General features: G+C 33.3%; 2 protein-coding genes across 2 annotated transcripts; one reads left to right on the top strand and one right to left on the bottom strand.

The window, feature by feature from the left end:
* Positions 1-11: 11 nt before the first annotated feature.
* Positions 12-3,375, bottom strand: LOTGIDRAFT_115323 (hypothetical protein; the record flags this gene model as incomplete). The annotated part of the gene is made up of 7 exons (XM_009054132.1): positions 12-177; positions 610-715; positions 1,086-1,167; positions 1,555-1,704; positions 2,023-2,151; positions 2,546-2,712; positions 3,237-3,375. The coding sequence occupies 7 exons, from the start codon at positions 3,373-3,375 to the stop codon at positions 12-14; spliced, it is 939 nt and encodes a 312-aa protein (XP_009052380.1).
* Positions 3,376-8,563: 5,188 nt separating this feature from the next.
* Positions 8,564-21,204, top strand: LOTGIDRAFT_159630 (hypothetical protein; the record flags this gene model as incomplete). The annotated part of the gene is made up of 5 exons (XM_009054131.1): positions 8,564-8,592; positions 15,270-15,369; positions 18,849-18,875; positions 19,245-19,421; positions 21,118-21,204. 5 exons carry the CDS (start codon positions 8,564-8,566, stop codon positions 21,202-21,204), a joined length of 420 nt encoding a protein of 139 aa, XP_009052379.1.
* Between the last annotated feature and the right edge of the window lie 630 nt (positions 21,205-21,834).

Raw genomic sequence — 21,834 nt, 5'->3', positions numbered from 1 at the left:
GCTGATATCTTCTAAGAAGATTTATAATTATTATAAGGTTTTTCTACTAATGATATAACCAACTGATTTTGAAATATAAATATTTTAACTTGACGGAAAATATAAATAAATACAATCAACACAGAGAGATATTGAATCCAGCCCCATTTAATCAAATACCAGAATCCGGGTGTATATCTAAGATTATAGTTAAGGTAAAATATATTGTATATCTTGAACCATACACATAAATCAATATTTCCATGATGAAAATCATCAGCTGAACAAGATCAACTTCACTTCATTATCAATGAAAAATCATAATGCATACGGCCAAATTGAGCGTTTAGTATAAAGGCTTTAATTAGCTCTTTCATCACAATCATGTGTATGTCCAACTTTCCAGCACTTTATGGGCTAATGAAGTCGGGTAAAGCCGTGTAGTATACAAATAGGGAAAATTTGCCAGGACAGCAGCATTAGCCTACTATTCGTTGATTTCAAACTGTCGAGGGATCTTTAATATACATGACGATTGAGATCGGCAATCTTTTCAGAAGTGAGGGACAAGGGCAGTAACTGTGCAAACATGGATGCTGACATACTACTGTATAAATAATAAAAGGATACAAGAAGAGATCTTCAGGATAAGATATAGTTGCTGATATTTTAAATGGTTTACCAGCACCTCGACCACTAGTCCAGAATTTAAATGGTTCAACCAATCTAGTTGTAACTGAAAATAGTCATCTTTCTTTTAGGCAGATAGACCAACATACTTCAATCCAAAATTAATCAATTTTTTAGTCTATATTTTTAGTCAAACCTCTCTATTACAAGTATTTTCTTCTTCGGGTATTCAGTTCAGGAGTCCAGTTTTTCAAAGCATGCATACCCACAGACATAATGTAATTCATGTTTCAAAGTCTCCTAGAGTACAGAGTTAACTGTACAGCCTTGTTTTGTATGAACAATATTTTTTTACATAATAGTATTGGTTAGCAAGCTTAGTGATAAATATTTGCATTGGCTAAGGTGACATAAGATACTTGATTTGTGCAGTTTAACTAACTATTCAATTTTAAGAGTATAATCAGAAGGCTCACCATTTCTCTGTGAGTATTGTTTCAGTATATTGGATAACAGATAAGTATCAGCATAGGTACTAGTAGAATCTATCAGTGATGACTGAAATATATTAGTATTAGTATTATAATAATAACATGAAGTACTGGAGAAATACCATAATATCAGCTTGTCTGTGTATCTAGTTCTGTGTTGAATAAAATGTAGTTTTAAGTTCCATTGTGCTACACTATACTGTCAAATCATTAACCCTGACTGGGCTAGGTCTTCCTTTAATGAACTAAGAAGACAGTAATGCCATATAGAATGCATCAGGACATTTTCTTGGCAGCAAAGAGTGTTGTACAGTAATACACTAAGACTTCCTGAGCTTTTTACATACTTTTAATCTCTCAAGTCACAAGGACTTTGTATATGATACACAAGGCAACATGTCCATGTCAGAAAGTACATGACTGTCAAGGGGGGCAATCATTTAAGAGAATTCACACTTACATTATATCTGGTATCAAGACCTTTATGTCCCAGTGGTTGTTTCTGTAGCACCTTTAAATCACCAATAACATCTAACATAGCACCTGGCCTAGAGGATTCATAATCTATATAAGCTAGGGACTCCATGTACAATGAGGAAAATTTCTGAAAGAAAAACAGTTCAAGTTTAGTGTTCATTTGTCTGAGTCAAAGTGCACTATCAATCTCTAAAAGTATTGGAATTGAAATGATTTTTCTTCCTACAAACATCAATTTCTACAAGGGATATTTAGCATGCAAAGCTATTTGAGCAGATAGCCTGTTTTACTAGACACTATTTCCATGTCAGCCCTTGTGAACTACTTTAACTATTGTGTGGAACAGAGTTAAATAATAATTTAGAGATACCATATCTGCCTTTCCCCAGACTCTGAGTATTTTACTCACCCAAGCCCCCAAATATGAGATTAAAAATTGTGTTACCTTTAACCTATAATAAAATACTAAGAGTAATCTAGTTCCAACAACATTTTCACTGTCTAACATTGGTATTTCAATATCCAACATCATCTTATCATTTCTACCATCTCTGTTACTGTCTTCTTCTCGTGCCTACAAAGATAATGTACAACATGGAATGGGTAAGTCTTTATCATGTTAATCTATTAGGTTTTCTGGTCTGGATTTGTGTGGCACCGACAGCTTCAATCTGCACCAATCTGCTTGTCTATCTGTTCTCTGTGGCTCGATTATGAAAACACTATCAGATATTGTCTTGAATGGCTAAGAAAGGCCATGACGAATTACATATACATTTGACAATGGTCAAAACTATGGAAAAAATTTGATTCCTAAAAGAAAGATTTACATATTCAAGACAATCAAAAAGACTCTTATTACAATTATAACATCATTATATACATAACTGTATCTAGTCATTCTTAATCAAAATATTGTAACTGTTTCTGTTTTTCAACAGAACAGTAATAACTGCTCAAATACTCACTTTAATGACAGGTACTCTAAGATTGTCTTGTTGTAGTTGGTTATATTTCTGGTACGTACTGTAAGTAACATAGTTCCCTTGTCCCTCTAGATCTAGCACCAACAACAACTCCCTTTTAAACGTTATTTCAGGCAATTCTCTATAATATGCTTCTTTTATCCAGAAGCCTACAGTAATACAAGATCGTGTCAACAATAAAAATAAACTGGATCCCTTGTCGCTACACTAATAACTGGTACGGCCTAAATCTCGTCTCAGTCAGACGAGACATAGTCTATTCCGCGTTGAACACTAGGACTTTACTGTATGACATTAATTTCGTCCAAGCAATGGCAAGATGACAACTCGTTCTTTCAGTGTGAAGCTTTTGATGGAATGGCGGACCAGTTTATATTATTTATGCTATTGGTATCTTTATTCAACTTACTAATGTTTCAATACATTAGATTAGTGTCAATGATCAGTAAACAGGAGCAAAACAACTTTAACACCACGAATGCATAACTACACAAGGATGGCTTTATGACCAGCACAGGCAAATAAATATTAAAATGCAACAAAAGCATCATCAAATTGTTAAATAGACAAAATTATACGTGGAAATTGACTGTTGCTACGGCGAGTCAAAACATGTTTAGTTTTGAAAAATGAAATCACTCATTTCATGAGAAGAATAAAGGTGAATACATACCATAACTTCGATATACAACAAAGAGAGGTGGTATGAAGGTCAAAATAAATATGCAAACAAGAATAAGGGTTGCTTTGGAGCACACAGTTGATTTATATCGACGGACTTCTGGATGAGAGAAGACTTCGAAGACCGCCATTTTGAAACAAAGCAGCTCCGCACAAATTAGTCAAGTCAAGACGACCATTATCAGACCATTGCGTTTGGACAATTCGACCAAGGTGACAATCTGTATCGAATCATCTCAAAGAAACGACACCTTTAGACTGATTTAGTCTGTGTTGAAATTCACAAATGTACTATTTAAAACATTTATATTAGCTTATGTTATGGTTATTGTGTCCTTGTTTTCAGTGGTTCAAAAGATTTTCTCTCAACCTTTTGCACTTAAGTGTTCTTGAATGGTTAGCAAAATATTCGATTGCGAACAGCAACCGGATCGCAACAAAACGGATTGTAGGTTAATGAGATTAAAATTGCGAAAAATGTGGAAGATTCGAAACTAATATTTGAATGTCGAAGAACTGTGAAATTTACAACTTCTGTAAGTTGTATAATATACAGTGTAATAGCGATGTTTATATAGCAAAAATGAGAGGCGTGTCTCCGAACGAGAAAGGAAGGGTCGAAACCCTTTGAGGCCGGGGATCTGCCCCCCAGAAGCCAACGGATTTCAGATGGCCTAATACTATTTATCAAGAGAAAAGCTGATGTATTAATATAAATTTATCATAACTATACTGATAAGATAGGTCAACTATTGTTTGAATTAGGAGATTTAGGAGTATTACGAAATAATCATATTATAAAACGAGTAATTTTTCACAAATTCAGGTAAGTGGCATAATATATAATTTGAATGAAATTGATCAAGTCGATTGTTTTGTGATTTCCCAAAAATTTCAGAGAACATTAATTTTCCGACGACAACTTGTCACCCAGAACGTCGTGATATCTGTAATACCATTCTGAATGGAAGATAATTTGGTTAAAAAAATTGTTTGTTCTTCAGATGGCAGCCTCTACGTTTTCCTTTTATTGAAAATGAACCCAACGTTCGATTTTCATTCTAGAAAGTTTAAGGCAATTTGAAATTAAGATATTTCACCTGGAAGGCAAACATAAAGACGACTATAATATACGTAATATAGAAGTGTGTGATACTATGATATATTCCCTGTGTTTTTTTTTATTTTTTTATTTTCATCTGAAGACACAGTAATTTGTGTTGAAACGTTATATACTTTGTTATTAAAGAAGTTTGTCATACCATAATATATATATAAAAACTTAACTTTGGCAGACTTCCATTGTGCACACAATGGAAGAGGTGCAAATTAATGAAGATCATACAACGCAATATTAAGACGCTATAATTCCAGACGAAACTACGCGTTGTTCTTAGATAGAAATAAATGACACAAATTGGTTGAAAAAGAAAAATCGCAAAATAGTCCGCGCCCATGGTCAGTCAACAATCTGTCAATTCACAATACAACATTGAGGTTTTGCAACATTTTAGGCGTTGAGAACAATTTTTGAATGACAACTGTTGAAAGGAAAGTAAGACACTACTTTCGTTTTAATGTGTGTACGTCTAAATGAAACTAATATTTGAATTTCGAAGATTATTTTTCTTTATCTATTGGAGCTGTATCTAAATCTGCCTACTAATGGAGTCAACTTTTGCCTTTTTCAAATGTGTACTTGATTTAATATATTAAATAATATTATAAACCCAAACCATGAGCTCCCATTGATCAGATAAATAAAAAGTTGGATTCAGCTTGCTGTACAGAATAGAACATGTTAAATCCCAAAATGTGAAATTTACAACTCCTATTACAATATGGCCGTTAACAGTGGCGGAGACAGCCCCGAAAGCAAGTTTTTTCACGCAAAATTCTCATAAATAGGCTTGAGATTCGAGCAATTTTAGACATGTCGCCACCTCTCGGACGAAAACCTGACGCCGCCACCAAGTTCGTGATCTGATTCTGGTAACTAGTTCAGGCGCGTAGTTTTGTATCGGCGTAATCCTTTAACCTTAGTCCTTATCTCTCAGATTTCCAATTGTTAGTTATTTTTGAATTTTTTTCTTAAAATCGACATTATTTCTTTTAACTGAATATACATATTTCTTAAGTCTTTCACATAATGAAATTTCTTGACTGTAATTTATACCATACCATAGAATGCTACAGATAGAACTATCGGACCTCGTACTCCTTAGCTACAGAAAAATGCGCTTATCAAACCGAATTTTCCGTGGTCAGGGCCAAGTGCTGTAGATCACAAACTCGCTCTATTTGTACATTATTATTCATTGACTGATAAAAATAAGAGTGAATTCACATTGAAGTGACCATCACAGAGAGATCTGATGTCTGGATTGATTTAAAGGAATAAGCCTAACTCGAAATAATTACTCAATTCTGAATGAAAGGTTAAAGTAATAAAAGCTAGGCCATATTTAGTTATTTTCCTTCAAATCGGTTATCTTTGATGAGGATTAAATTGTGTAAATATTTTATCGAATGATTTACTTAATATAAAACCACATAGGAGTTTTTACTCCAAACGGATCTGATATCCGATATTTTATTACATTATTGTTATATATATGCAAATTTAGAGCGTAAATATTTCAGAATCATTTCCCATATTTTTAATCTGAATTTAATTGATATTTGCTTTAACTATCTGGCCACGTACTTTTCTTCTGAAATTGGTAGGCCTATAATATATCATGCGTATAGATGCAATTGACGTTTAATATAGTTGGTCTAACAAGTAGGTCATTTTGACACTAGCCTATATTTATGAAATTAATATCTGATAAAGAAATGAGGTAGAAATTTCCCATATCAGAAATGGTGTTCATAACTTAGACCCACCTTTTAAATTGGCAGTGTCTATATACCACGTCGTGGTAAACTCAAGTAATCATGATTTGTTATTATTTTGTGGCATATCATTCTATCTTTAAAGAACCTTCGTATTTAAAATTTTCACCTCATTCACCAAAAGATCAATTAATGCCGTGTTAATATTGAGTATGAGTTGTTACTCGTGAAAACTCTAGAAAGCAAATATTTAATTACTGAATAATAAAACCAAGTTTTGTCAAAATCCGGCAAGAATCATGCCTTTTTGTGTTTAAGAGCTAAAACTTGAACTCGCTTTCAAGAACAAGGGCAATAACTCTTATGAAACATTTTTCGATTTTTTTGTTTTTCGATAGGTTTCATCCATGGTTGATAATTTACAATTTCACCAATTTTCGTCAAAATCTGTCGACAGTTGTGCCTTCTAGAGTGTTAACCAGATACAATTTCTCAAGAACAGGGACAATAACTCATACTCAATATTTTTCGATTTTTCTGATTTTCGATAGGGTTCATCCTTAGGTGATAACGAACTCTCACACCAAGTTTCGTCAAAATTCGTCAAGAATTGTGCCATCGAGAGTGTTTACAAGCTTAATATTGAACGCGCTTTCAAGAACAAGAGCAATAACTCATACTAAATATGTTTCTATATTTCTGATTTCCAATAGTGTTTATCCTTGGGTGATAACAAACACTCATACCAAGTTTCGTCAAAATCCGTCAAGATTTGTGCCATCTAGAGTGTTTACGAGCTAAAAATTGAACGCGTTTTCAAGAACAAGGGCAGTAACTTTTTTCGGTTCTTCTGATTTTCAATAGGGTTCATCCTTGGGTGATTACGAACACTCACCCTAAGTCTCGTCAAAATCCGTCAAGAATTGTGCCTTCTAGAGTTTTTACGAGCAATTGTGGACGGACGGACGGACATGAGTGACGGCAATATACGCCTCCTCCCTCCCCATTTCATGTGGGCGTATAAAAAACCTCTTTTTTGAAATTTGGTGATACTGCTATTAATTTGCAATTGGCACATTTCTAGTACTTCTGAAGACTATTTACGTCTATTCAAAACCCAACTCAACCCTCGAAAATAGCGAATCTGTCCTTTTAAGGTAGAAATTGTGTGTTCAGAAATACAGGAGAAACTGTTACACATGAGAACTTCGAATTAGAACTTGGAAGTCATAATAAAAGAATTTTTTTTAAACATAGATTTATCTCAAATTGAAACTTAATGTTACTTTTCTTCAATAGAAATCAGAAAAAAACAGGTAATTTCTATTTTTTAAACGTCCGATACAATTACAAAAATCCATAAGAAAACTAGGATTCAGCATTTCAATATGTACTGACTGAGCGAAGTAGAACGTTTAAAAAAAATTCCATTATTTTTCTGAGAATCGAGATAGCAGCCACAAACTAGTACTGTTAGTCTTAGAATGACTTTCGATGATAAAAATATAAACATGAGCAAAGATTATATTTTCAAAATCTGATTTACAGAGAACAACGTGACCAATCTGACTTTGTTTTAAAATTGGTGATTAGAATCTTAGTATACTCGCTATTGTTAGTCGAGACCTTCAAGATAAGAATAAGACATATTTCTCTATAACTTGTAGTTTATTTTGCTACAATTCGTGCAATAGTTTTTCTAAAACCAACAAAAAAACATAGCGACGCTTTAATGTTTACCTAAACCTTTTAACTCGTTTTGTTTCTAAAGTTAGACATTTGGTCCTACTGATAAAAAAAAGATAAAACATGTAGATAACTTAATGGACACATTTCTCAATAATTCTGTGTATATTTGAAATAAATTTGAGAAAAACTTTCCAGCTAACTTCAAAAACAGACTGCACCTTATGCGTTTTTGTGTTAATAATCATATCGTATGTATTATTGAAATTCAATATGGAGTATAATTCACACGTTTACTTCAAATTGATTTAGTTTTTGATACATACTGACGACTGTTAGTCTTGGTGAATTTTGTCGTTGTATTTTGGTGTGCCAATTTCTAGATTTAGAATAATCTATATACAATGTAATTAATTAATCCAATTAATCCCCCAGCAAAGTGATAACAAACTTCGCAATAATCGAAAATCAAGCCCGAGCGCGATCGGTTTAATCCCACTTTGCTGGCTCAATGGATAAATTAGGTCTAATCAAATTCAATCCGTATTAGTCAGATTAGGACAAATGAGACAGGAGTTGACTAATATAGCTGATATAAACCATGTTCATGTAATTTAAGGTAAATGTTAGTATATGATTCGGTCAAAATGGTTTAAAACTAGAGTTTTTGTACTAATTAAGTCAGTCAGTTCCCTTTTTGTAAACCACGCTGGGACCGCCCTCTAATAACAAAGTTATCTGCTTTCAGGTTGACAAGTAATGTTCGGATAGCTGAATATAAATTTATACGAGGCAATGAAGGTCTCAACGACCGACAAACCCGGGTAAGCTCTTTTTTATACGCCCACATTAGATGGGGGTGGGGGGAGGGGGGTGGGGGCGTATATTGTCGTCACCCATGTCCGAACCCTATTGAAATCAGAAAAATCGAAAAATATTTAGTTATTGCCCTTGTTCTTGAAAAGCGCTCAAGTTTTAGCTTGTAAACACTCTAGAAGGGACAATTCTTGACGGATCTTGTCCATTAAGTTATCTAAGTCAGATTGGTCACGTTGTCCTCTGTAAATCAGATTTTGAAAATATAATCTTTGCTCATGTTTCTATTTTTATCATCGAAAGTCATTCTAAGACTAACAGTACTAGTTTGTGGCTGCTATCTCGATGCTCAGAAAAATAATTGAATTTTTTTTAAACTTCAGTCAGTACATATTGAAATGCTGAATCCTAGTTTTCTTATGGATTTTTGTAATTGTATCGGACGTTTAAAAAATAGAAATTACCTGTTTTTTCTGATTTCTATTGAGTTTCAATTTGAGATAAATCTATATTTTAAAAAAATGTGTAACAGTATTTCTGAACACACAATTTCTACCTTAAAAGGACAGATTCGCTATTTTCGAGGGTTGAGTTGGGTTTTGAATAGATGTAAATAGTCTTCAGAAGTTCTAGAAATGTGCCAATTGCAAATTAATAGCAGTATCACCAAATTTCAAAAAAGAGGTTTTTTATACGCCCACATGAAATGGGGAAGTAGGGAGGGGGCGTATATTGCCGTCACTCATGTCCGTCCGTCCACAATTGCTCGTAAACATTCTAGAAGGCACAATTCTTGACGGATTTTGACGAGACTTAGGGTGTTCGTAATCACCCAAGGATGAACCCTCTTGAAAATCAGAAGAATCGAAAAAAGTTACTGCCCTTTTTTCTTGAAAACGCGTTTTAGCTCGTAAACACTCTAGATGGCACAAATCTTGACGAATTTTGACGAAACTTGGTATGAGTGATTGATATCACCAAAGGATAAACACTATTGGAAATCAGAAAAATATTTAGTATGAGTTATTGCCCTTGTTCTTGAAAACGCGTTCAATTTTTAGCTCGTAATCAGTCTAGGAGGCACAATTCTTGACGGATTTTGATGAAACTTGGTGTCAATGTTCATAATCACTTAAGGATGAACCCTATTGAAAATCAGAAGAATTGAAAAATGCCATCAAATTAAGCTCTTAAAGACTAAAAGGCATGATTCTTGTTGGATTGTTTTATTATTCAGTCCCGCACTGAAGATTGAATATTTGCCTCCTAGAGTTTCACGAGCTAAAAATTGAACACGTTTTCAAGAACAAGGACAGTAACTCATACTCAATATTATTCAGTATCGCCCTAAAGAGTTCAAAAGAAGTATATGACTAAAGGTTGAAAATTACATACTGGCAATTGTTACAGTACTGCATAAATTTTTTATTTAAAATCAAAGCTGTCAGTGGGCGTATATTGCGTTGCCTGGCAAGCTATCTTTCCTTAAAGGGATACGTACTAATCAGTAGAAGGCTATTGTTCAGAGTTCATCGTCGAAATTTAAACCTTCAAGTGTGTCCAGAATAAAATAGCGACTTTAAAGTGTTTACATAGACACGTTATAGGTTCAAACTTTCAGATAAGATAATGTGCATAAATTATTAATCTCATTTTCCCCCAGTTTTTATTCATTTCGTCACCTAACTAGCCTTCCCTGTTGTGATGTCAGTCATAATCATAATGGTCATAATCAAATGGTACAAATACTGCAGCAAACGATGTAAAGCCAATTTCTAAATTTGAAACATTAGAGCAAATCACCATTAGAGCAAATAAAAGTGAAAAGAGTATTAAAATTTGTCTGGAAGATTATTTTACATAAATGTTTCCTCATGTACAGTAACCCTTGACATCGAATTAGTATTACATGTATATTCTAGGATCAGGGTTGAAATTCACAAACACTTTTATAGTTCTTGAGATGTACTTTGTTTTTTCGTTTTAATTCCAATCTTGTAACAAAAGGGTTTGATAATACCACTGAGTTTGAGGTCGAGCAAATTTCAGATGTAAATATAACTATGATTAAGATTTGAAAAAGAACAAATATTATTTTTATACGCCCACATGGAAATGTGGAAGTATATTGCCGCCGCCCCTGTCCGTCGGTCCCTCAACATTTGTTGTGAACACAATATAGGGACTACAGTTTTCGACTGATTTTAATGAAATTTGGTGTGATCATTTGTATTGATGAGATCTTGGTCAAGTTGGAATTTGATGATTCTTCGATGAACGGTTTTTGAGTTATAGCCCTTTACTTAGGAAAAACCCGTCAAAATTTGTTTGTGAACACAATAGAGACTACAGTTTTCGGATGATTTTAATGGAATTTGGTGTGATCATGTATATTAATGAGATAATTTGATGCATTTTGGGTTAATGATATTGATTTAAAAAAATCTGGTGCAATTTCTCAGTATTAATAAGCCACAAGAGATTAAACAATGTTCCTCGTTTTTTCGATCTGGTCTTTACAATATAAACATAACCTATTTTCAACTGGGATACATTCGTATCGCCCCGTCTCAATTCTAGACATCTAAATTTAGCTAAGGAACTTCTATGGGACGGGAGGATGGACAATTTAACATAGTCATCAGTATCATACGTTTGTTTCATGGTCTTATAAGTTCTACATCACTATGCGACTTATTATATGTGGGTATTATGCTCAAAGACATCATTAATAAGTAGTTTCGGACTAAGATAATTATTAGTATTTACAATATTAAAAACTTTATCCCATAAACCAGCTTTTATAAGAAACTTTTTGATTCTATAGACGAATTTGTAGTATTAATTGGTTTGACATGTTTGAAAGCCGGCAGTAATGATTAATGACTGGACTCCCAAGATCTTAAAGGGATGGGTACCCAACGCATATTACCCGATACAGCTGCATTTCGAGTGTATTTACCAACTAAAAAATATCGACACGCCCTATTTTGTACTGCTGAGATACATGTAAATTCACGGTCTCCCCAAACTGCAGCGCCCTAACCAATAACGCGATATACCATACAATCATACAGTTTAGTAAAAATATCATACGGGACTCCACCTAAGCCCTTTGTCTAAGCAATTAACAGGCCTAATACACGGGATACGGGGTTTTGATACATGTTTTGTCATTTGGTTGTAATCTAAATGCTTCGTAAATAGAACACCTAAGTAAACATATCTATCAGTGATTTCAATTACATCATTGCTACATGAAAATACACAAGTTGTTCTCGGCTTTGCATTATTACGAAAATGGACAACATTTGATTTCATAAAATTAACAACCATACTATTATCAGAAACCCAAATATTGAACACATCTAAGATCATTTGTAAATCCGACTCCTTTCGGTTAATAAAACTTTATCATCGGCATAAGGCAAAATAGACAATTTTTCCCCACCAATATTGATACCTATACCCAATTCAATAATGATTTTTACAATATCATTTACATACGGATTAAAAAATAAAGGGGACAATAAACATCCTTGTTTGAGACCACAGTTAATTCAAACCAGTTGGTTTTGAGACCATTTATCCGAACACAACTTTTTACTTCTACCTAAATTAATTTAATTGCTTCATAGAATTGACCAGAAATCCATTTTCCAAAAGCTTTTTTGATTTGTTTTTCTATATGCAGTTTTGAAATCATTGAAGGCGCGGAAGTGGATAGCCGCATTATCTTTCTTGTTTCTTTCTTGTTGAAGGGGGAGATAATATGGTCGGATGTACTTCGGTTTTTCCGAAACCCATTTTGTTTATCATAAATCAGATCTAATTCATTAACAAATTTGTTGAGTATCTCATTTAAAATAGAACAGTAAAGTTTATATGACGACGGTGCAAGCAGGATACCTCTGTAGCTCAGGGGGGTCACGGGGATCTTTGGTAGATGATTTAGGAATGGGGTTTATGATGCTACATTTCCAGAGATTAGGTATCATACTATTTACTAAAAGCACGTATTTTACCAGAACATTGGCTTTAGTAAGGGAAGGGATGTCATCACACCCCGATGCTTTATTGTCCTTAGCACGCTCTAAGGAGTTTTGCACCTCGATTAAACTTATATCTGCATTTAGTTGTGATATCATGTCCTTTGAAACATTTAAATTGTTAAATTCACTGCCATTGTAATCATGTCTGTTACTACCGTTAATGTCCTTAGAGTTCAGAATGTTCTTGAAATCATTCTCCCATTTTTGTAATATCTGATCCATATTGTCACTTATATCACTACTTTCAGTAATTATTCCCATGGGTATGGATGTTCGCGTCGCCCCTATGTCAATTTTACCAAATTCTTTCCAGAACTCGGGACAGTTCTTTGAAGTAAGCTCCTGAAGATTATTTTGTTCCCTGTACCAATGTTATCGCTTCGCCCTCCGCACTTCTTTATCAAAAAGTTTACCTTTGGTTTTATAACTGTCAAAAGATATACGTGCGTGTATTCTTATTCACTGACTTGCCCCTTAACCACTGTTTTTCTGACACACACAGATCATTCCATGGTTAATGCCTAGGGTTTCATTCCACCATGGGTTAGCTTTTCGTCGTGGTATTTGTTACAACTGTCCATAACCACATTTTTTGGCGCAAGTTTGAGATCCATTTTTATAGCTTTAACGAATTTTATTATATAGTTTCGGCGTTGGCAACGCATTAGTATGCATAAACATATCAATCTCGATCGCATCAGCAACTATTAAATATTGGCGAAGTTTGGTTTGGTATGTGCGTCTATGCATACATATAAAAAAAAACATCTAGCCTCTAGTAGCTATATAGGACACAATTACTAAACTAGTAGCTATATAGAATACCTATCTATCTGACACTAAGTCTGGTAGGCTAGCTACAGGGGACACTTATCTATCTGACACTTACTAAACCAAGTCCGATAGCTAAATAGAACACTAAACTAAATCTCTATGGCTTTATAGAACACTTGTCTATCTGACAATAACCAAGCCCCTATTAGCTATATAGAACAATTGTCTATCTGACAATAACTAAGCCCCTAGCAGCTATATAGGACACCTATCTATGTGACACTAGTACCCACTAGGTTTGACCAATTGTTAGGAGAAAACAAAAGCAGATAGAAATGAACAACTATGTAATTCCAATAGAATATTCATTTCTACAACAAATTTACACAAATTTAAGTAACAGACAGCCGTGTTTACTGTTCGACCGGCACACAAAGACAAGGAGGGTCGGGTTTACTTTTACAGAAATTCAGAAGGCAAATTGTCTTTAAAAAATAATCAATATTTATTTATCAATTAATTAATTAATAGCAAGTGTGACTTCCATTAGCAGCAATGCAGGCGACAACACGTCGACGCATTGATGATGTAAGACGTTGGATGACGTTAGGCGTTATTCTTTGCCATTCTTCTACGAGACATTGTTCCAGCTGTTGAGCAGTGACAGGTTGCGTCGGTCGATTTCGGATTTGCCGATCGAGGTAATCCCATAGGTGTTCAATCGGATTCATGTCGGGAGAACAAGCTGGCCACGGTAAAACAACGACGTTGGCGTTTTGAAGAAAGTCATTTGTCAATCTTGCTGGACCGTGTGTGAGATGTATTACAGTGGTTTAATCACTTTATTTTAATTTTTGTTAATCGTACTGTAAATTATATAGGTGGGTACTTTCTTTTGAGCATTAGTTCAGTAATATAGGACACCTATGTATCCGACACTAAATAAATCTAGTCTGGTAGCAATTTACGACACTTGACTATCTGACACTGAGTTTCTAACTCTAACAGGATTAATATGTGTACTTGGTGTAGACGACGTTGTACGAACTACCTGCTCTTTTGAATTTGTAATAGTTGTAACTGTAGAGGATGTATTGGTTTCCAATAAATCATGTTCATCATTTAGATCTCCACAAACCAATACATCAGCCAACTGTTCGACCTCCTCCGTTAAAATGTATTTTGAATCTTTAAATTGCTTGACTTCGCCTAGTCCGAAGCATCTGCCTCTATTCCAGTCTCTGAAGAATATTTTGACAGTAAAGCCTCGAGGCCAGCTGACATCTATAGCTAGAATAGAATAAGATGTTTCTGTCTTGATTTCGCACTGTCACTTTTCTTTAAGTAAAGTGTGCTTATTTATGAAATATCAGAAAAATGATTAAACTTAAAGGAATTATAAAGAGGTTTTCTAAATTTCTATATGATTAGCATCAATTTGCACCATTCCAATTTTCAAATAGACGTCCGTGGTTTCCTGCAATTCCATTCAAACTAAGCCTTTTACGACGTCATTAATAGCAAAGTCCTTATGTGACAAAGCATGTTTCGCGATAAGTGACGTCATAGTTTGAATGCAGGAATCACAGACATCTGATTGAAAAATTAGAATGGTGCAAATCGATGCTGGCGGTGCCCATGATACAAATTTAGAAAATCTTTTTACAATCCCTTTAAGTTAAAATAGGATCGATGACGATACATACACTTAAAACACAAACTATACACTGATGTTACATTTTATTCCAAACGTTGTGATTTATTGAGCATGCACGTCTGTACAGGGGAGTAACCAACAAAAACAGAACAACCAACAATTTATTTCACGTTATATTGAAATAAATTTGATTATATTTCAGCTGTAGAGAACGGTGTAAGATGACTAAATCAAAAGTGGTAAAAACAGCAGTGGTCATTTCAGTTTTGAGTTTCATCTATCTTTTACATCAATATTCACTGGTAAGAATTTATTTAATATTCTGTGTATATTTACCCACTGATACATTTAACATCACCCGCCTTGAAAATTTCAGACAACCATCCAATTCCATATCTGCAACTAAACACCATTCATACACCATTGCCCCTCTGAATACATATTACTTGCCTCTCCGAACAATCAAGTCTGGCTATGGATCTGCGGCTGGGCAAAACACATTGGCCATTGTTTCCTGACAATACCACTTTTGACAATGTATATGACTGGTATAATGAAACGTTCATTTAGCTGCTAAAAATATATTTCTAAAATGTTGTTTTGGATTTCGAGTCAAGTTTGTACTTTAAATTTTAATAGAATATTCCTTTAATGAAAAAAACAAACTTCAACATAGATAATTTGTGTCTGTTGTGATGGGTTTTAAGATGTAAAAATATGGTAATTTGAATTGGAATGTGTATGTTTATACACTACTATATGGTTTTGGATAAAAATGGACCACTTCTCGGTACTTTTGTGCACAGAAAATAGTTCACACCAGTTAAAATTGGATGCATGCATACGAAGATTTCTGGCAAGTTTTTTTTGCTGACCATCCACAAAAAAAGTTACTAGACTAGGAAAAATCTTGTTGAAATATAGCTTGCCAGGCAAGGTAATATACGCCCACTGTTAGCTTTGATTATAAAAGGAATAATTTGCAGTAAATATAACAATCGCCAGTATGACATATTGAACCTTTAATCATACACTTCTTTTGAATTTTTTGAGGTGATACTGAACAATATTACCAAAGTTTCGTCAATATTAAATAAGAATTGTGCCATTTTGAGTGTCTTCTGTAACTACGGGCCTGCCCAGTCGTAACAATTTATCTTGTCTTGGTAAGTTTGTTTGTATGAATACAGGGAAAGAGTTTATACTAATACAGTAGTAATCCATCTACAATTATATTTGTTTAATATTTCTTATTTATTATATTTTTCTTTCAGCTTGACATAGCTATATACCACAAGTACTTCACAAATTACAAGAAAATGGTATTTATCTTACATTACTGTTTTAGTATTATATAAATACATGTACTTTAATACATTTTCTACAAACTTTGTTTTTCTTCGATGCTTTTGATGCTTCTTTTCATTTATGTACCTTCATTTACATACATATCATTATCCACAGACCACCATTTACATACCTTCCTTTACATACCTTTATTTATATACCACCATTTACTTACCTTCATTTATATACCTTTATTTATATACCACCATTTACTTACCTTCATTTATATACCTTTATTTATATACCATCATTTACTTACCTTCATTTATATACCTTTATTTATATACCACCATTTACTTACCTCTATTTATATACCTTTATTTATATACCATCATTTACTTACCTTCATTTATATACCTTTATTTATATACCATCATTTACTTACCTTTATTTATATACCACCATTTACTTACCATCATTTATATACCTTTATTTATATACCGCCATTTACTTACCTTTATTTATATACCACCATTTACTTACCATCATTTATATACCTTTATTTATATACCACCATTTATTTACCTTCATTTACATACCTTTATTTACATATCACCATTTACTTACCTTTATTTATATACCACCATTTACTTACCTTCATTTATTTATATACCACCATTTACTTACCTTCATTTACATACCTTTATTTATATACCACCATTTACATACAACCATTTATATACTACTATTTACATACCACCATTTACATACCACCTTTACTATTTCTTTAATTAGGTACCTTCATTTATATAGACCTACCACCAATTACATTCTACCATTAACATCCTACTATTTACATACTATCATTCACATACCTTCATTTACATACTTTCGTTTACTCACCTTCATTTAAATACCGTCATTTGTATACCTTCATTTACATAACAACATTCACATATTATTCACATACCTTCATTTACATATCCTTATTTATTTATCACTATTTACAAACTTTCATTTACTTACTCCATTCACTTACCTTCATATAAATACCTTCATTTGCATACTGCCATTCGCATACTACCATAACTATATCATTATTTACATTTCTTCATTTATACACCATACATACATATACATTTGCATACCTTCATTTACATACCTCCATTTACATGCCTTTATTTGTATGCCTTCAATTACAACCCTTGTTGTCAAGCCTTCATTTACAAACCTTTATTTACATGTCTTTATTTACATACCACAATTTTGCTGCTATGTAACTACTAAATTTAGTAGGTGACTAGGTCTGAATTAAAAAAAGGCGATAGGGCTGCCATACAATGTATTTATTAAAGTACAAGTTCAATAATAACTACGAAATGCATTTTTATTGATAAAATATAGATCTAAAATGATTTTTCCGTACACAAAACATTTACATTAGTGACTGTTTCGGCCCTTCTGGCACTTTTAGAAAATTTCTTATAACCGTTCATCAGCAATAGATTGAAAGCAAACTGCTACATCAAAGGGGGGGGGGGGGGGGGGGGTAATATTCCTGGTATTAAAGCCATTGGAAGCTTGTTTTATTTTTTTTCTTGCATCAAAAAATTCAAATTAATTTTCTTTCAAACACCATTTTTCATTCTTGAGAGCTACAAATTGAACCCTCCCTACGTAAGTAAGCAGAATTTCCCCCCCCTTAGATACAATATAATCTAGATATATTAATTGAACCCCTTGAAAAGAAATAAATTTATGGAATGAGACATGTCGACATATGCAGGGCTGGGTCAATTAGTTCGCGTTGATCAATGTTTGTTTTATGCGTTCCCAACTTACGAAATGATAAGCATGTGACTCTGTGACGTTTGAACTTTTGGCTGCGCAGGCAGGTGAAAATACAAGTTATTAATTCAAAATAATGTTTTATAATTATATTCCAGTTTTTTAATTCAAAATTTAAAAAAGTAAAAGTTGGGTGAAAATTCAAGTTTTTAGTTTAATATTATGGAATTATCATCTGGGTAAAAATACAAGGTTTAATTTAAAATTATGTTTTATATAATTATATTCCAGTTTTTTTTTAATTCAAAATTAAAAAAAATAAATGATGTCGTATTCGAACCACCGTAGATTCGACGCATTTGAATTGGTTTAAAAGCCCCGCATCTGCGGAAATGCGGAATGTCCCTATATAACAGGCTTTTCTATTTCTGTCTCTACACTGGTCAGCTGACATGATTCTGTCCAAATAGCTATCAGAGACAGGTGTTTCGGTCTAGTTTTTAGAGTAACTTTAGTAAGTTTTAGAGTAACACGTGAAATATAAAACACTTTTTAAAAGGGAAAAGGGATAAAGTCTATTCAGTACGAGCTATCTGCTTTATTTAGCCTACCCGTATTAAATTTCGGGCTTTATAACTAAATTGATGAATTTTCTACTCTAATGTCGTTTGATTATTAAAAAAATGATATATCTATTTTCTTTCAGGTGGATAATGAAACGCAAACACGAAAGGTGAGATGATAAAACATACCTAGAATTTTCGGCCAAAGCCATCTGATGCTTTTGAATCCCCAGGCCTCACAGACATTTTGAACAGTGCATGTGGTACTTATGTTTACTCCCTGTCTATAATAATAAGACACACCGCGTATTCTCAAAACGAAGAATCAATGTTAGAAGATAAGAACCTAGGACATCCTAGCGCTAAGATTGTTTCGAGATATCTTATGGTCTTGACATCTAACACTGTTTCTAGTTTCTAAGATATCCTAGCACTTATTTCGTTTCGAGAATACGTAGTCAGGTTTATCCCTTTTTTTATCCTATACAGACAATGTCTTAGTTTTCTTCCTACATTTGATATTTTTTTGTCAATTTCAGGAAGTGTTTCACTTATTTTTTAATTTATCAAAACAAAACAAAACCAGATTATATTTAATTGATCCAGATGTTATATCAATGAACATATTTCATAGTAATAATAATAATAACAGAAATAATACCATAGGTGATAGGAACATGATCACTCTTGGTATGAATGGTACAGTGGATACGAAGGTAAGAATAACTTGTTTGGATTGGAGGGGGGGGGGGGGATTCCTCTATAAACCGCATCCTCTATAAACGACATTGGCTATTTTCCACTGGCGTGGTGAGCGTGTTAAATAGCCATAAGTACCCTTACAGCTATTTACCACGGCGTGTTAAAAAAAATTAGTCATGATTTGATATTCCTTTCGGCAAGAATTGCTTAAAACTACCTAAATATTCATAATAACGATTTTGAATTCAAAAAATCAATTCAGGACTAATCTTCTCCAAATGGTCGTTAGGGTACTTTGTTTGAGAATAATTTTTGAAAATAAATTCCTGCATTTTATGCAATTTGTCTTCTAATATTACTACCTTTTTTCAACTAACTACAGTGACATATTTAGAGGGTAGTGCCCTCTAAATGCCAAAAAGGGGGCAAAGGTGCCCCTCACCCCCGTCAATGAAATCTTGGCTACGCCACAGAGTAAGTAATGTATATTTCCACAAAAATTGTAATGTTGGATCCTATCGGTGTTAAGGTGATTTGAGAATAACAATCCCATAAAAGTGCAATAAAATTGTTCATTGCTGCATGAATCGAGATGAAAAGTGGGCCATGTTACCACTTTCTTGAGAATTTTAAGGAATTTTTGCGGTTTTTACATAATTTATTCCTCTGTTTCGAAGTTCATGTTAATTCCGGACAGAGTACCTATAATGATAGTGGTTGACTGTAGTATGTCGTCTAGGTCAGTAATGATGCGGATATTGATACTGTTTGACTGTATATAATATGTAGTCGAGGTCAGTAATGATACTGATATTGATAGTGTTTGACTGTAGTATGTAGTAGAGGTCAGTAATGATACTGATATTGATAGTGTTTGACTTTACTATGTATCTAGGTCACTAATAATACAGATATTGATAGTGTTTAACTGTAGTGTGTAGTAGAAGTAAGTAATGGTCCAGATATAGATTAATACTACGGTCAAACACTATCAATATTATTATGTATTATTACTAATCTCTACTACATACTACAGTCATACGCTATCAATATCTGTATCATCACTAACCTAGACTACATACTACAATCAGGCACTATCAATATATGTATTATTACGGACCTAGACTACTTACTACAATCATGCAGGCACTATATTTATATGTATTATTACTGACCTAGACCACATACTAAAGTCAAACACTATCAATATCTGTATTATTACTGACCTAGACTACATACTAAAGCCAAACACTATCAATATCTGTATCGTTTCTGACGTCTGGAAACAAACAATTCAGTTAGCTCAAAAGAGTGAGTCAGTCGAGTCTAAGATAGTTTTTCAGGCAATGTAACATTTGTCAGCTTCGTTTAGATTAAATTTCGAAAAACAAGAGCAATACCTCATATTTGATATTTCCCATTTTTTTTTTCAATAGGGTTCATCCTTGGGCGATGTTAAACATTTGGCAGAACCGAACCCATCACCAGTTCATTATATTCAACCCTTAGCCATACACTTCTTTCAAACGTTTTTTGGTTTTGTATACGGCTCTTCATGAAACATGAAAATTAATAATTCCGTCCCAATCTGCCACGAACTGTAAGAGTGTGTTCAAGCTTGAAATAGAACGCTTTTAAAAAAACAAGGAAAATAACTAATTACATATTTCTTAACACTTTTAATGAGGTTTCTAAATGTTTTTCTTTCAGGCAATGCAACATTTGTCAGCTTTGTATAAATTAAATTTCGAAAAACCAAGATACCCCATATTTGATATTTCCCATTTTTTTCAATAGGGTTCATCCTTGGGCGATGTTAAACATTTAGCAGAACCGAACCCATCACCAGTTCATTATATTCAACCCTTAGCCATACACTTCTTTCAAACGTTTTTTTTTTTTTTGTTTAGTGTACGGCTCTTCTTTAAGTGAAACAGAAAAGTAGAACGTTAAACTCCATGAAAATTAATAATTCTGTCCCAATCTGCCACGAACTGTAAGAGTGTGTTTAAGCTTGAAATAGAACGCTTTTCAAAAAACAAGAAAAATAACTAATTACATATTTGTCAACACTTTTAATGATGTTTCTAAATGGTTTTTATGAAGTGTTATGTTACTTTATCTAAATTTATCAATAATTGTTCCTTTTACATTTACTAGCTAAAGAATAAGTTATATTGTGATAGGGTCCATCGTTCGGTGATAATAAACAATTTCACCAAATTTCGTCCAAATCGTTAAGAATTGTGCCTTCTCGAGTATTTACAAGCTACAGACTGAACGCATTTTCATAACAATCAAAACATTGTAAATCCTATGATATTTCATTGATAATAATCACTCATATGATAATATACTGATCAAATTAGATGCTCAGTAGGAAGGCTTTGTTGTTTTCCTTGCAACAACAGCCCAAATATAGGAACA

The sequence above is a fragment of the Lottia gigantea genome, assembly GCF_000327385.1.
Source record: "Lottia gigantea unplaced genomic scaffold LOTGIsca_21, whole genome shotgun sequence".
In the NCBI taxonomy this organism is placed as follows: domain Eukaryota; kingdom Metazoa; phylum Mollusca; class Gastropoda; family Lottiidae; genus Lottia; species Lottia gigantea.
The sequence above is the reverse complement of the archived record's forward strand: the minus strand, read 5'-3'. Positions and strand labels throughout refer to the sequence as shown.